Source organism: Lissotriton helveticus, chromosome 1_1 (assembly GCF_964261635.1).
Source record: "Lissotriton helveticus chromosome 1_1, aLisHel1.1, whole genome shotgun sequence".
NCBI lineage: Eukaryota > Metazoa > Chordata > Amphibia > Caudata > Salamandridae > Lissotriton > Lissotriton helveticus.
The window spans coordinates 373,641,284-373,655,266 of record NC_136057.1 but is presented as its reverse complement, the minus strand read 5'-3'; the positions used below and the strand labels follow the sequence as shown (position 1 = coordinate 373,655,266).

Here is a 13,983-nt window from a genome sequence, read left to right as displayed (position 1 = left end):
CAAAACGGAAATTCTCACGTGTGGCGATTAGAAACATTATGACCCGCTCTCTGCCTGGCCCAATGAATGGGGATCACCGCCAAAAGTATCGAAGGAAGTAAGAAACCTCGGAATGGCCATGGACTCCAAGCTATCAATGAATGCCCAAGTGGACAAACTGACAAGATCAAGTTTTGTTACTATAAAAATTCTGTGATGAATCTTACATCATTTTGGGATTTCCACATAAGATCCAAGCTACCATATACCTTGTTCTGGCCAAACTCATTACTGCAATAGCCTCGAACAAAAAATCGCTTTTAATGACCATGAAAAGACTACTACAGATTCAGAACTCTGCTACTACATATGAAACCGCGAGATCACATCTCCCCTGCCTTGAAAGCCCTGATTTGGTTGCCGGTTCCCAGAAGATCCACGTTCAAGCTATATCACCCACAAAGCGATACATGGAACGGGACCACTCTTCATCAGGAATAAAATCACCATACACATTCAACAACGAAACCTCTGCTCTAGAGTGGTACCTCCTCCAAAATACCAAGATACAAGAAAAATACAATGGGTGGCACATCTGTCTCTGTTCAATCAGCCAAACTATGGAACTTTTTACTCCCAACATAAAATCCACAGACAACCACCTAATCTTCAGAAAACTACTCAAGAATTGGCTCTTCCCCACATAGGCACCATACGCAAACAGAAATATACAGCATATCCCTCTGTATATAACCATTTATTTTGTGTATACTTGTAGAATAATTGTTTTAAAACAAATTAGTAAAATGAATTTTTAAGTGCAACAACACTTGAAAGACAGAATGTATTTAATGCATCTTTAAATTACATATACTTAATTCCTTTATGCCTCTAGATACCTTCCAGGTACTTGGATCTATATCCGCATATCTAATGCACTTCCCTATTTCTCACCCTATACCTCTCTCAATATATCCTGTACCTCAACACTGATTCATCTCAAACCTCTTTCTACTGCTCTTTCCAATGCACTACCCTATTTCTCACCCTATACCCCTATCAGTATCTTTAATCTACATATACTTTGTTCCTTTATGCATCTCTACACTTTCCTGGTAGTTATGGCTCTATATATTTATCGCTTTTCTGCTAATTCAATATATCCAATGCCCTACCGCATTTCTACCTCTATACGTCTCTCAATATATCTTCTACCTCAACTCTGACTCATCTCAAACCTCTTTTACTACTCTTTCCAATGCACTACCCTAATTTTCACCTATACCTCTATACTATATATATCCTCTACCTCCACTCTTTCATCCCAAACCCCATACCACTACTACAATCCCCAAAATAACGTTTTCTAGACTCTTCCCTACACTACCCCTTGCATCATCCCATACCTCTTTACCTGTACCGATCTCTCACAACAAGCTTTTCTAAACCCTTCCATCTGACTCTTCTCCTCCACATCCCTTTTACTCATCCCAAGCCTCGTACTACTGCTATGAACTCCAAAACCAAAAAAGTCTAAATCCACGTCCCCTTGGAGGCCACGCCCCCTTTGAGGACACGCCCATCGCCCCCTTTCCCTCGATAAAGTATGTGCTTTCACCGTACGCGCAGCGGACGGGCGCAGCGGGCGCGCCGTTTGCGCACCGAAGGCGCGCCTAAGGCAAGCCCGTCTTTGCCAAGTCATCGCCTCTCGCCGGTCCCCCTGCTCAAATTACACGGACGGCATACCACTATGATAAAAACTATCTCCTTGCACTTAACCCGGGCTAACGCTGTGACAAGCTAGTGGGCTGCATTGGACAGACTGATCTTCATTGTAAATCCTGTAACTTAGTCATATCTAAGCCGAGCCTACTTCGACACAAAGCCAGTATAAGAAAACATACTCTGCTCACGATTTTTCAGCTTAATGTCAGGTCCCTGGTAAAGCACCATCCTGAGGTAAATACTCTATTGACCGATGAGAACCCAGACATATTATTCTTGTGCGAAACTTGGCTCAAGGACGAGCTTACCAGCATTCCTAACCTTACGTTGCCGGATGGATTCTCTATGATATCCATCAATAGAGACTCTAGGGGAGGCGGCATTGCCGTTATCTACAGAACGTCATACTCTTGCTCCTTTCTGAAGGAAGACATCACGGGATGTGAGTGCGCCCGTTTCAAAATCACCACTAGCCCTCATTTCTCCCTCTCTGGCCTTTTCATCTACCGACCCCCGGGGCCCACCTCTAGATTTACGGAGGAACTTTTAGAGGTAGCCCACACTCTGGTTATGAGCTCCGCCAACTTTACTATTTTGGGAGACCTAAACCTCCACTTTGACTCCACCTCGGATCCTACCATCAGTAATCTCCTAGCGGACCTAACAGCCCTACAGCTGATCCCTCTTATACAGTCCACTACACACTCTGCTGGTCACTTACTCGACCCTGTATTCACCAATATCCTGGAAGCCAGAGCTGATCCACCCAAACCCATGGGTTGGACTGACCACTTTCTCATCAAATTTGTGATATCGGCCGATACCCAATCCAACAAGGTTTCGCCTTCCTCCTGTCTTAAACGGCCCTGGCATAAACTCCGAAATAAGGATCTCTCCGCTATCTTAGGAGAACCTAACCTCGCAACCACTAACGACATCAATACGTCGTATGCCTCCTTTCAGGATTGGATCACTAAAGGACTCGACGCCCTCATACCTGCCAAATGGACTAGAGGACGTAGCACCCCCTCTAATCCATGGTATGATGAAAATTTGAAACTTCTTAGAAAGGAATGCAAAGTAGCTGAACGTTACTGGAGAAAAGACTATAAGGACAAGGACAAAGCTTTTTACCTGTCCAAACTTAAATCGTATCATAAAGCTATACGCGCGGCCCGTGCATCCTTCTATGCCAAGGAAATCGACTCCAGCTCTAACCCTACGAAAACCATTTTTAAACTGGTTCAAAAGCTGCCTCGTGTATCTCTTCCACTCAGCAGTGTTAGGACCTCGCCACCTTCTTTATTGAAAAGGTGAGGAAAATTTATAACACCTTCTCACAGACTCTTTCTGACTGCACTAGTTCCTCCAACTCCCCCTTTAAAGGCACCAGACTTACTTGTTTACCTGCTATCTCTCACGAGGATCTAGCTAAACTCTGTAGAAAGGTGAAATCCGGTGCCCCTTCAGATCCCATGAGACCGGCTCAATTTTTAGAGGCTCTGGACTTCTTTCTTTCATCCCTGGCCACACTCTTCAACCTCTCCTTCTCCTCGGCAACCGTTCCTACATGTTGGAAACAGGCATGGGTCACTCCCATTATCAAAAAGCCTACCCTGAACCCCACAAAGCCGGAGAACTATAGGCCCATCTCACTGCTCCCCTGGGTGTCCAAACTAGCAGAAGCCCATGCTAACACCGTACTATCAGACCACATGGCCCAAAATAACATCTTGGACCCTTCCCAACACGGGTTCAGGCCAGGGCATAGTACGGAGTCCGCCCTCCTATCCACCACCGAATATCTCCGGAGGGTACTAGATGCCGGTCAAAGTGCTGCGCTGATACTACTCGACCTCAGCGCAGCCTTTGACACGGTTTCCCATAATATCTTACTGAGTCGCCTGGAAAACAAAGGGATCAGTGATCTGGCCCTCGAATGGTTCCGCTCGTTCCTGACGAGCAGATCCTTCCGTGTCTCAGCACCCCCGTTCACCTCCCGATCACACTCTATCGGCCAAGGAGTTCCGCAGGGTTCGGCTCAGTCCATCCCTTTTTAACCTGTATGTGCAGCCTCTTGCGTCAGTGGCCAAAGAATGGGACCTCACGCTGGTGTCGTACGCCGACGACACACAGCTGGTAATTACCCTCACTGAGGCGCCCTCAACCTCTGCCACGAGATTCAGGGATGGACTGGCTGCAGTCGCCCATTGGATGACGGCTAACTGCTTACAATTGAACGCAGGGAAAACCGAGGTGCTGCTCCTGGGTAAGAACCCCAGCTGTTGGAGTGACCATTGGTGGCCCCCCTTGCTGGGCCCCATTCCTCCTTCTAAATCTCTGGTAAAAAACCTGGGAGTTTGGTTGGACTCCTCGCTGAGCTACCAAACTCACACCAAAAGAGTAGCAGCTACGTGTATCGGGCTGCTGAGAAACCTTAATTCCATTCTAGGGTTCTTCGACCCCAAAACACGGCAGCTCATAGTCCAATCCACCATCCTTTCCCGGTTAGACTATGCTAGCGTCCTACTGTTAGGCGCTAACAAAGCTGAGACAACCAGGCTTCAACGAATTCAGAATTCTGCGGCCAGGGCAATAGTTGGCCTTCCTAGACGATGCTCTGCTAGAGCCACTATACAAAGACTCCACTGGCTCCCAGTGGAAGCCCGAATCCAATTTAAGGCCCTTACCACTGCCTTTAAAATCCTCAAAACTGATGGCCCTGAACTCCTCCGTCCGCTTCTAACACCCTACACCCCCCAGCGCAATCTCCGCTCCTTAGGTCAACATTTAGTAGTGGTCCCCCGCACGAAACTCTGCCGTGTCGGGGGTCGCTCTTTCAGACTTTTGGGAGCAAAACTCTGGAATTCCCTTCCCCTGAACATCCGCCGCCTTGACAACTTGTCCGCTTTTCGCAAGGCAATAGAAACTCACCTGTTCCAACTATTGTAAGCCTCTGGCCTCCCCACACCCTCCCAGTAGGTTATGCTATGGTTTCTCAGCGCCGGGACGCCCCGTTGCTGGGGCAGCTGTCGCGCTTCAACAAACTCGTAACATAACATCCCTCCACTATCCTTTTCAATCCAAATAACTGACTTTCATGTCTACTTATATTTCACTATACGAATCCTTTATAGGTTGCAGAGTAACATGCTACTCACCGAAAAAGCGCTTCAACACCTCATCAGCGGTAGCAAACGTTATATAAATGTAAACCTTTTCCCTCTTCTATCCCTCCGCTACTCTTCTCAATGCAAATAACTGACTAATCCACCACTCAAATTACTTTCATATTTCACTATACTAATTCACCACTGATCTTTTATGGGTTCCAGAGTAGCACGCTGCTTGCCAAAAAAGTGCTTCAACAGCCCATCACGGGTAACAAGTGCTGTATAAATGCAGTCCTTTAACCCTCTTCTATCCTTCTCAATCCAAATAACTGGCTAACATATCCACCACTCAAATTACTTTCATATTTCAATATACTAATTCAACACGAATCCTTTATGGGTTCAGGAGTAGCGTGCTACTCACCGAAAAAGCGATTTGACGCCTCGTCAGGAGTAGTAAGCTATATATATATATGGAATTACAATACTATACAATAGTTGTATGATACATTATCTGCCACATTCAAACTGCTTCACTCACAGCTGTAACAACATAAGGGGTTGGGTTGCACACCATTATAACATCAAATTTCTCCACTTTGTTCTGTACTTTACAAAGCGTGCCATTGGTGACGTGCCCAGCTCCGGTGGCACATTATACTTGAAGTCAGAACAAGGGACACTGTAGAAGTGCCCCAAACCGGGCACAGTTGCTGCTGCTTCTGCAGACATCATTATTCATTTTCATCCATTCGAATCTTAAGTAATCCATTTTTTAACTTTCCAATTCGTTTTTAATCCGTTTTAAACCACATGCAAGGAAGTGCCAATTTTCAAATGTTTCTCATGTTCAAGATGGGCCATCTGAGCCTCTTCAATCAAGAATACGTACTAGAGCACTCACAGCTGTAGCATAGGGTTTGAAACACAGTGGTTGTTGATCTACATTATATTATGGTGCCATTTCTTAAAGGGGCTATCCAGCGTAGGAGAAAAAACAGTTCTCTTTTCCCTGTCTTTCATCTGTAACAATCGCCAACAATAGGAATTCTAAAATTAATGTTTGATTCCAGCTGGGCTTTTGAGATCTATTGTGATATTGTTCTCCTGCTAGCCCCTTTAAAGCAGCCTATGGCTGTGATTTATTACCTTTCCTCATTTTGCTTCTTTACATATGTATTAGGAGGAGAGATATAGTTGCCTCAGTAGTTAACTTCCTAGACCTGCTGTTCCGGTTGTAATGCCTAGGTAAAATGCCTAGGATTTTTGTTTTAGCTGCCTGTGATGTAGACTGTGTTCTTGTCATGCAGGATGCACAACCTTCCTTCAGAGATTACCTGTATTGCTTTGAGTTTCTTCTGTTGGCTGCATTTTCAAATATTGACAAGTCAGTGATTTGTTACTATCCACTGAGAAGCACAACTGTGGTTGAAGCAAATGACCCGCCCCCCACCCCAATTGTCACCGTATCTTAATTCACAAATTGCACCAGTTTAGTATCAAGGCCGATTTACATTGAGGGTTGCCGGTCTTAAGGGTTGCAGTCCGGTACTGTGAGGACTGATATAAGTAATATTTGACTTAATTTTTTCTGCTCATTTTAACTGCCTGTTATCTTACTTTACTTCAGCTGATGGCACCGTAGACAGTGGGCATGGATCATCTATGCAAATAGAATCGCGAGCTTGCAGTCAGCAGACAACATATGGTTCTGTGCAGGATCAAGCAGCCTCCACTGCTTCAGTCTCCGGTTACAGTACTCCAAGCAGTCAGACACAACAGCAGTCACATGGAGGATATCTGCCAACCACAGTGGTAAGTGTTGAAATTGTTTGGGGGAGGGGTCATGATTTGGAATACTTGTCAAATGGTGAGTAGATGACCTGACTCAATAGCATCAGTTCGTGAAAATAAGTTTACTCAGAACTTTAATCATAAGTGCAGTAAAATTTATATTTTCATTGAGGTGGGAGCCTCTGGTAGTGCATCGTTGCAAATTTTGCTGTATATTACATGCAGGTGAATTTTTCTAGGACAGTTTTGAGTGTACTAGTTATTATAGTGTAGTAGCTGAACAGGACAGCAGATCACCGAACATTAAACTGCTGCCCTTCTTATCCATTAAGGAAATTGATTGTTTCTCAGCATTAAGGAAACTGAAGGTTTCAGGAATGGGGGCAGAGAACGTGAATGGTTTGAGGGAATTGTCACTTTCACAGTACTTTGGGAGATCTGCCTCAATGGGCCCTTCAAGGTCAATAATGCTTAATAATTTAAAAAAGGGTAGGTATAAACTGCTTACGAGTAAGCAGTGTTGCATGTCACTTCTGTAGAATGCTTTATTGCTTCTCATGTTCTCCCAAGCCCTTCTCTCTTCTGAGTTACCCGTCTGCTGTCTTTTGTGTTTTAACCTTATGGTAATGTTTCCACCTTGCCTTCCCGGTTATTCCTTCTTTGTTAATTTTCAGTTCATTATTTAGTTTAAGTTGGTTCCTGGCTTATTTATTTATAATCAGATGTTGGTTACCTAAGGAGCTGCCCCTATATTCTAACTGGCCTAAAAGCTTAAATAATTAGAGATAAGCCTTTCTTATAGAGTTATAGTTTTATTACCTATGCTATCTTCTTTGTAGTGTTTCTGAGCCATACTCATGGAGTGGTAATTAAAATGGTTGACTCCCTTTCTCTTGAACTTTCCTAGAAGTCCAATTTTTCACATTGTTCTTGTTTTAAGCTGCTTTGAAATTGATTGTTCAAGCTGCACGATGATGTGACAATTTGTATTTTAGATTGGGGATATGGGACACAAGACCTATTACCATTCTTTAGAGGTTTAACAAGCATGTTTTGTACAGTCTCCTGAACCATGCTGTAAAAGGTATTATCTTAGTTTGTTATTCTTGTGATGGAAGACATTTTGGACTACTTCATTTGAAATCACTTATAGACCTTTATGTAGTTTTATATTTGGTTGTTTGTGGTCGGTACTTAGTCTGAAATTAAATCAGTGTAAATTACAGGACTTTTAAGAGTCTGGATTTGTTCTTGGCTTGTTGGTTTGTGTGTTTAAATTAGGATTGAGCCCACTGTTCACAATTTCATAGTGTTTTTTGAAAGCTAAGTCACCATTTTGCAGTTAACATTAATATGCAGTTTAGAACTCAGTACCCATGTGTTAACTTTGCCAAATTGGTGTGTGTGTGTGTATATATGTGTACACACACACACACACACACCTTTACTGATGATTACTTTCAAGTCCTCGAGAAGATGCCTATGGATACATAAAGCTACATTAATTACTAAAACCTTTTGCTTTTTGTTCAGCAGCTACATTTTGATGCAACTGTACTCTTAAACAGAACTGCCTGTTGCCAGCAATTAATGTCATAATTTAATATGCTTTAAGTGTTTCTTGCCCCACTCTAGGATGGTATGGCGATTGATTGCAGGTTTAGCCTTGGAAAAAACCATAGTTCCAGGGTTAGAAAACTTGTAACAGGGAAGAAATGTTTTCATTTCAGGCCCTTAACTACTTCTTTTGGATGGACTGGTAGATTTTGCTTTTGGGATAGTGAAACATAGAGGAACATGGAAATATAAATATGGTACAGGGTCAGAAAGAGTCCGCATTGGGAGATAGGTGCAGCAAAATATTTACCTTTTCATTCGTCCCAGGACAGTTAAAAAAATTTTTTTTATTGTTTTTCTTTAACCCTGTAGATAATTGTAAACTAGTGTTGAGCACTGCTTGCCTGAAGGTTTGCTATGTTGGGTTTATTTACAGCCAATCCCCATGTCAACTATTTGTTGCCAGTTAACGACAGGCTATATGAATCTTGAAGATTAAGTATATATAGAATACAGCTTGGTGAAGCAATATTTCGATTATTCTATAATTCATTTATAGACTATAATTTGTTAAATCTTTTGAAAGGAAATAGACTGTTTCCTGTGTCTTCTGACGCTACATTATTTTCTGTTGAAAGCCATATGAGTTTTATTTGTCCGATTTTTGAACTCCATAAAGGAGTTAGCTCACGTTCCTTCAAAGGTCATCGGCTGCTTTTTAATCTTTATATAGGTTTATTTGACCTATCATAGTTTTTGATCCTATTTTGAAGAGCATGTCTGATTTGATTTTTCATTTCTTTCCTCTGTAGCCTCATCGTGGCCGTAGCATGTCAGTTTGTGTCCCCAGCCTCCTATCCTTTCCCTCACGTATGCACCCCAGTGCTCCTTGCTCCCCTCAACAGACGCCATCTTCTCCACTTTCTCCTTCCCACCACTGGACTGCCCCTGAGGAATCATTTGCTGAAAAGCTGTCAAAGGCACTGGAGAGTGTCCTACCTATGCACTCGGCATCACCTCGCAAGCACCGACGCTCCAGCCTGCCCACCCTCTTTGCCAGCCCTGTATGTGTGTCCTGTGCAGATAAGTTATCATTAAATAAATGCTGGTTTGTGGTCCCAACAAAGAAAGAGCAATAAGCAGATTTTGTCATTGTAAATTTTGCTAACTCAAACTGAAATATTATTGGTCCTTATTTGGCTTCTTAATCTATTCCATTGCTGTAACATTGAAAGTTCTCTTGAATCATTAACATTCTTGACTAGTGGAAGATCTCTTGTTCAGTGAGTGTACAAAACCAGTGTATAGTCCTTTGAGTGAAAAAGGGTTGTTTTTTTCCAACCCAGCCAAGACTCTGTTCTTTCAAGATGTCAGTAAGACTCTTCTATTTCGGAATTGTAAATTTAAAAAAAAAATACATTACGTGTCAGTTTCGATCCCAGCTTGACAGTACTATCCAACAGTTTTAAGGTTGGTTAAATATTAAGCAAAACTTAAGCACACATTACTGCTTGGCAGTAGTGTCGAGATGATGGTTGCAGCAATATCGTGGTGGTTTTTTACGTAATCAGCTTTGTTTTCTGGATTTTTGCTCTTTGGATCATTTTACAGACAATGTAATCCAGACAGATGCCAATACGCTCTAAGCTAATGATTTAGAAATAAAGTAGAGACTTCCTTAGAGTGCGTTGCAAGACATTTAGATACATTTCTCCACTATTGATATTTTGTTTTAATACTGAAGTCGCCTTCCCATTAAAAAAAAAGGAGCATTGCTGTAGATTAGCAGTTTCTCTTTCTCAACAGTAAAAAAGAACTGACTATATACGTTTAGGTACTGCATCTGAATATCTTAAAGATGCTGTGTTATAAATCATATATGTAAAAACTGATGCCTCTAAGAATCATTCCCCATCGGTTTTACTTCTTTCTTTGGAAAAGATTTTAATGGCCTCTCAGATAGATGTACTTTTGACTAGTCGCAATTAGCTATTTTCTATTATGAAAAATTAAGACTGAACATGCTGCCTTTCACAAACGTGTTTTTCAAAATATTTTCCAAAATTCAAATGTTCTCTATTTCAAAAGAGTTCCTGGTTCACGCACTTAGGAGGTGATAGTTTGCCATTTATCATGGGGAACTATGAATTATGCATGAAACACTTTTCCTTGTTTTCTGAAATAACCATGACCAACAGTTACTCCCAAAGGTCAGTAATTGCACATAGGGCAGGTTTAGGTGGACCCAAAGCCTTCTCTCCTCCCAATCAGTCTGAATGTGTTTCCATTCTCCCTGTGCCTACTGATCTCTTGTCACTTTTGATGTTGAATCCATTGCATACGCAGACGACACTCCGCTCATTCTCACTCTTGATAAAAACTCTACAGTGGCGGAAGACAAGTCTCACCACTGTCTAAAAACAGTGATGGATTGGATGAAACTAAATCATCTTAAATGTAACCGCTCTAAAACAGAAATTATGCTGTTTGGAAAGTCCAACGTACTTAGGCCCAATTAGTGGTGATCTTCAAATTCGGACGCGCCTCTCACAACAGTAGACACGGTCAGAAATCTAGGAATAAATTTGATCCCGCATTATCTTTCCACAAGCAAGCACTTGCTATGGCAGGCATGTGTTTCCAAACAATAAAAACTCTCAGAAAATTCCTGGACCTACTCCCTGTGCCTGCTAGGATAACTGTTGCAAAAAACACAGTTGATGGACAGAATGTAGAACAATGTCATACATTCACCCCAGTACAAGGATCTGGGCCTAAATCCATCGTTTTTTTGCACTCCACACCACCCTGGGTAAGACACTGGCTATATGCAAATCAGCTCTGACTTTGTGCCTCATGGGAACAGTCAAGTCCGAACTACCAAGCCATGTATTTCCCAGACCGGAATCAAGCATCCAAGGACCGGTTTCTGGCCATCCGCCTTCCTCAGCCTGGATAGCTTGACTCCAGTGATGTGGAGAGCCTGGGACTCACGTCTGAGCATACCCAGCCCACTCGGGGTGAAAATTGCAAAAAACACAGTTGATGGACAGAATGTAGAACAATGTCATACATTCACCCCAGTACAAGGATCTGGGCCTAAATCCATCGTTTTTTTGCACTCCACACCACCCTGGGTTAGACACTGGCTATATGCAAATCAGCTCTGACCCTGTGCCTCATGGGAACAGTCCAGTCCGAACTACCAAGCCATGTCTTTCCCAGACCGCAGCAGCAGCAACCGTTTATCTCGCCTGGACTACTGCAATAGTCCATATGCAGGAACAAAAAAGACGGTCGTAAAAAGATTGCAGGTGGTCCAGAATGCTGCAGCGAGGTTGGTACTTAAACTTCCTAGAGACTCCTCCTCTGCCGCAGCACTAAAAACTCTTCACTGGTTACTGGTCAATAAGAGGATTCTCTTTAAAATCCTGACCATCACCTACAAAGCCATAAGCGCAACCGGCCCAGAATATCTAAGGTCTAGAATCAAGCCATACACCACCCAACGTACTCTGCAGTCATCTTCAGAGAATCTGCAACAATCCCCGATTTCAAATTGAAATCCAGAGGTGGAAAGACTGTGGCGGGCCTAGAGACCAAAGCCTGGAATGCCATGCCCACTCAGCTGCGACACACACACAAACGGAACTTACCTTGAGGAAGCTTTCAAAAATGTGGATTTTTGCTACCCCAGATCATACAGTGTTATATTTTATCTAAGCACAATTACTTAGTTGCCCGCCCCTCTGCAACCCCTTCAGATTTCCTTTCTCCGCTAAAAGCGCCAAGATGCTCCGTGGAGTGAACTTTGCCTATACAAAACCTTTCATTCATTCAGTAATTCATTCATTCAAATAAGGACAGCATAGTTTATTCTTACCACCGATTTACTGACATTTATCTGGCCAGTGAATTGTTTTTGTCTCAGCTTCAAGAAAGTGAACGGTCCCAAGCCAACTGAAACTTAATTAGGCTTGTTTAAAGTACTGCTTGCTCAAAAATATTGTGTGAAGTCATTGACTAATTTTAGCCCTTAGTCAGCAAATCTCAAAAAAGGAGAAAAATTTATATTCCTGCAGCTATTTAAAAATCGAATCTGTATTATTTACAGATTATCTTACCAGAGGTTTGACAGGAGTTTCAACGGCTCTCTAACCTAAATGCCATGGACAGATGCCCCGTAAGCCCTTGGGCTATGAGGACAATATTTCTTCATAGACACTTTGGCATTAGTAGTCTCTTTATTTGACTACATTCAACCAGTGCTTAATTTGAGCAGGTGGGTTCCGGTGCTCTGCACTGGCACTTTATCGTTAACACTGGTGCTCATAGCGCAAACTCGCCCCAAAGGTATTAGAGTGCTTTTCATGAGCACCAGTTAAGGACGCATTCATTTTTGGTAGGCAGGGGGAGGTTAAGTGATTTGCCCAAAATAGCAGAATGTTGAGCCTACGTCGAGACTCGAACCTGGTTCCCCAGCTCCAAAGTCGGCAGCTCTGGTCGTTATGCCACAGCCTCTGCCCACTTGTAGGTTTTTTATGGTTAGTAGTTAGTTCTGTTATAGGCTGCGCTAAAAGGGTCAATGGGCTTGTGCAAGCTGCCTCCTGACCAGAGCCTCAGCATTTATTTTTTCACAAATTAACCACTGCTTTCAACTTGGACTATCAGACCAATCTATGTGCTTCTCAACAGAAAAAAAATCCAGGATTTATGGATTTGCAGAATGCCGAATTCAAATCTATATGACAACCTAATGTTGCACGTCTGAGGCTTAATCTGTTTTCTGACAGGTCTTACTCCTTGATCTAAATTTAACTGAACGCTGTTCATGAACGATGATTTCACAATATCAGAAGCACATCTTTCATGTCAAGGGTTCATGTACAAAGCAAGCACAAGGAGATGGACGGAGCGCTGAAACTTTTCAGACACTCCCCTCCAGTCAAGGATCTGAGTTGAATCCATCATTGTTCTGTAGCTCACTTTGCCACCTCAGTTCAGACACAGCAATATGCAAATCAGTCTTGCCCCTTTGCCTCATGGGAACAGTCCAGCCCGAACTGCCAAGCCATATCTTCTCTGGACCGGAAACGAGCATCCTGGGACTGGTTTCGGACTAACAGCCTTCACCAGCCAGGCTAGCTTGAATCCAGTGGCAAAGCGAGTAAGGGACCCACATCTGGGCATACCCTGCCAACTTAGGGCAACAAAGCAAACACAAGGAGACGATGGACTGAGCGCTGAAACTTTGCAGACACTCACCCCCTGTCACAAATCTGTGTTGAATCAATCATTGTTCTTTAGCTCACTTTGCCACCCCAGTTCAGACATGGCTATATGCAATTCAGTCTTGACCCTGTGCCTCATGGGAACAGTCCAGCCCGAACTGCCAAGCCCTGTCTTCCCTGGACCGGAAACAAGCATCCTGGGACCGGTTTCGGGCTCTGTCCATCAATTGTTCTTTTTGCAAAAAAACTCCGATCTAACCTTGCACTGGTCGAAACCTCGCACATCCACAGTCAGAGCAGGTGGAAGATCCTTCTCTCACATTGCAGCCAAGACCTGGAACAAGCTACCAGCAGACATCAGACTTGCCCCCTCCCTGAACACCTTCAGGAAGACACTCAAGATCTAGCTCTTCGGCTAAACAGATCTGCCGTTCTCCTCCCCCCCCCCCCCCCCCCCCCCACCCCCTCAGCGCCTTGAGACCCTCACCGGTGAGTAGCACGCTTACAATTCCCTGATTGATTTGTCAACCCAAGTGGGACCGGTATGCCCAGACTTTGTTCCCGTGCTCTCTGGAGTCAAGCTA

The 13,983-nt window shown here is 43.3% G+C and overlaps 1 protein-coding gene across 6 annotated transcripts in view; it reads left to right on the top strand.

The window, feature by feature from the left end:
* Positions 1–13,983, top strand: part of WNK1 (WNK lysine deficient protein kinase 1) — a 1,347,111-nt gene that overhangs the window by 608,540 nt on the left and 724,588 nt on the right. For all 6 annotated transcript variants that reach the window (XM_078673696.1, XM_078673699.1, XM_078673700.1 and 3 more), the window contains one exon: positions 6,448–6,632. In XM_078673696.1, coding sequence (XP_078529822.1) covers positions 6,448–6,632 — 185 coding nt within the window. The remainder of the gene's footprint in view (positions 1–6,447; positions 6,633–13,983) is intronic.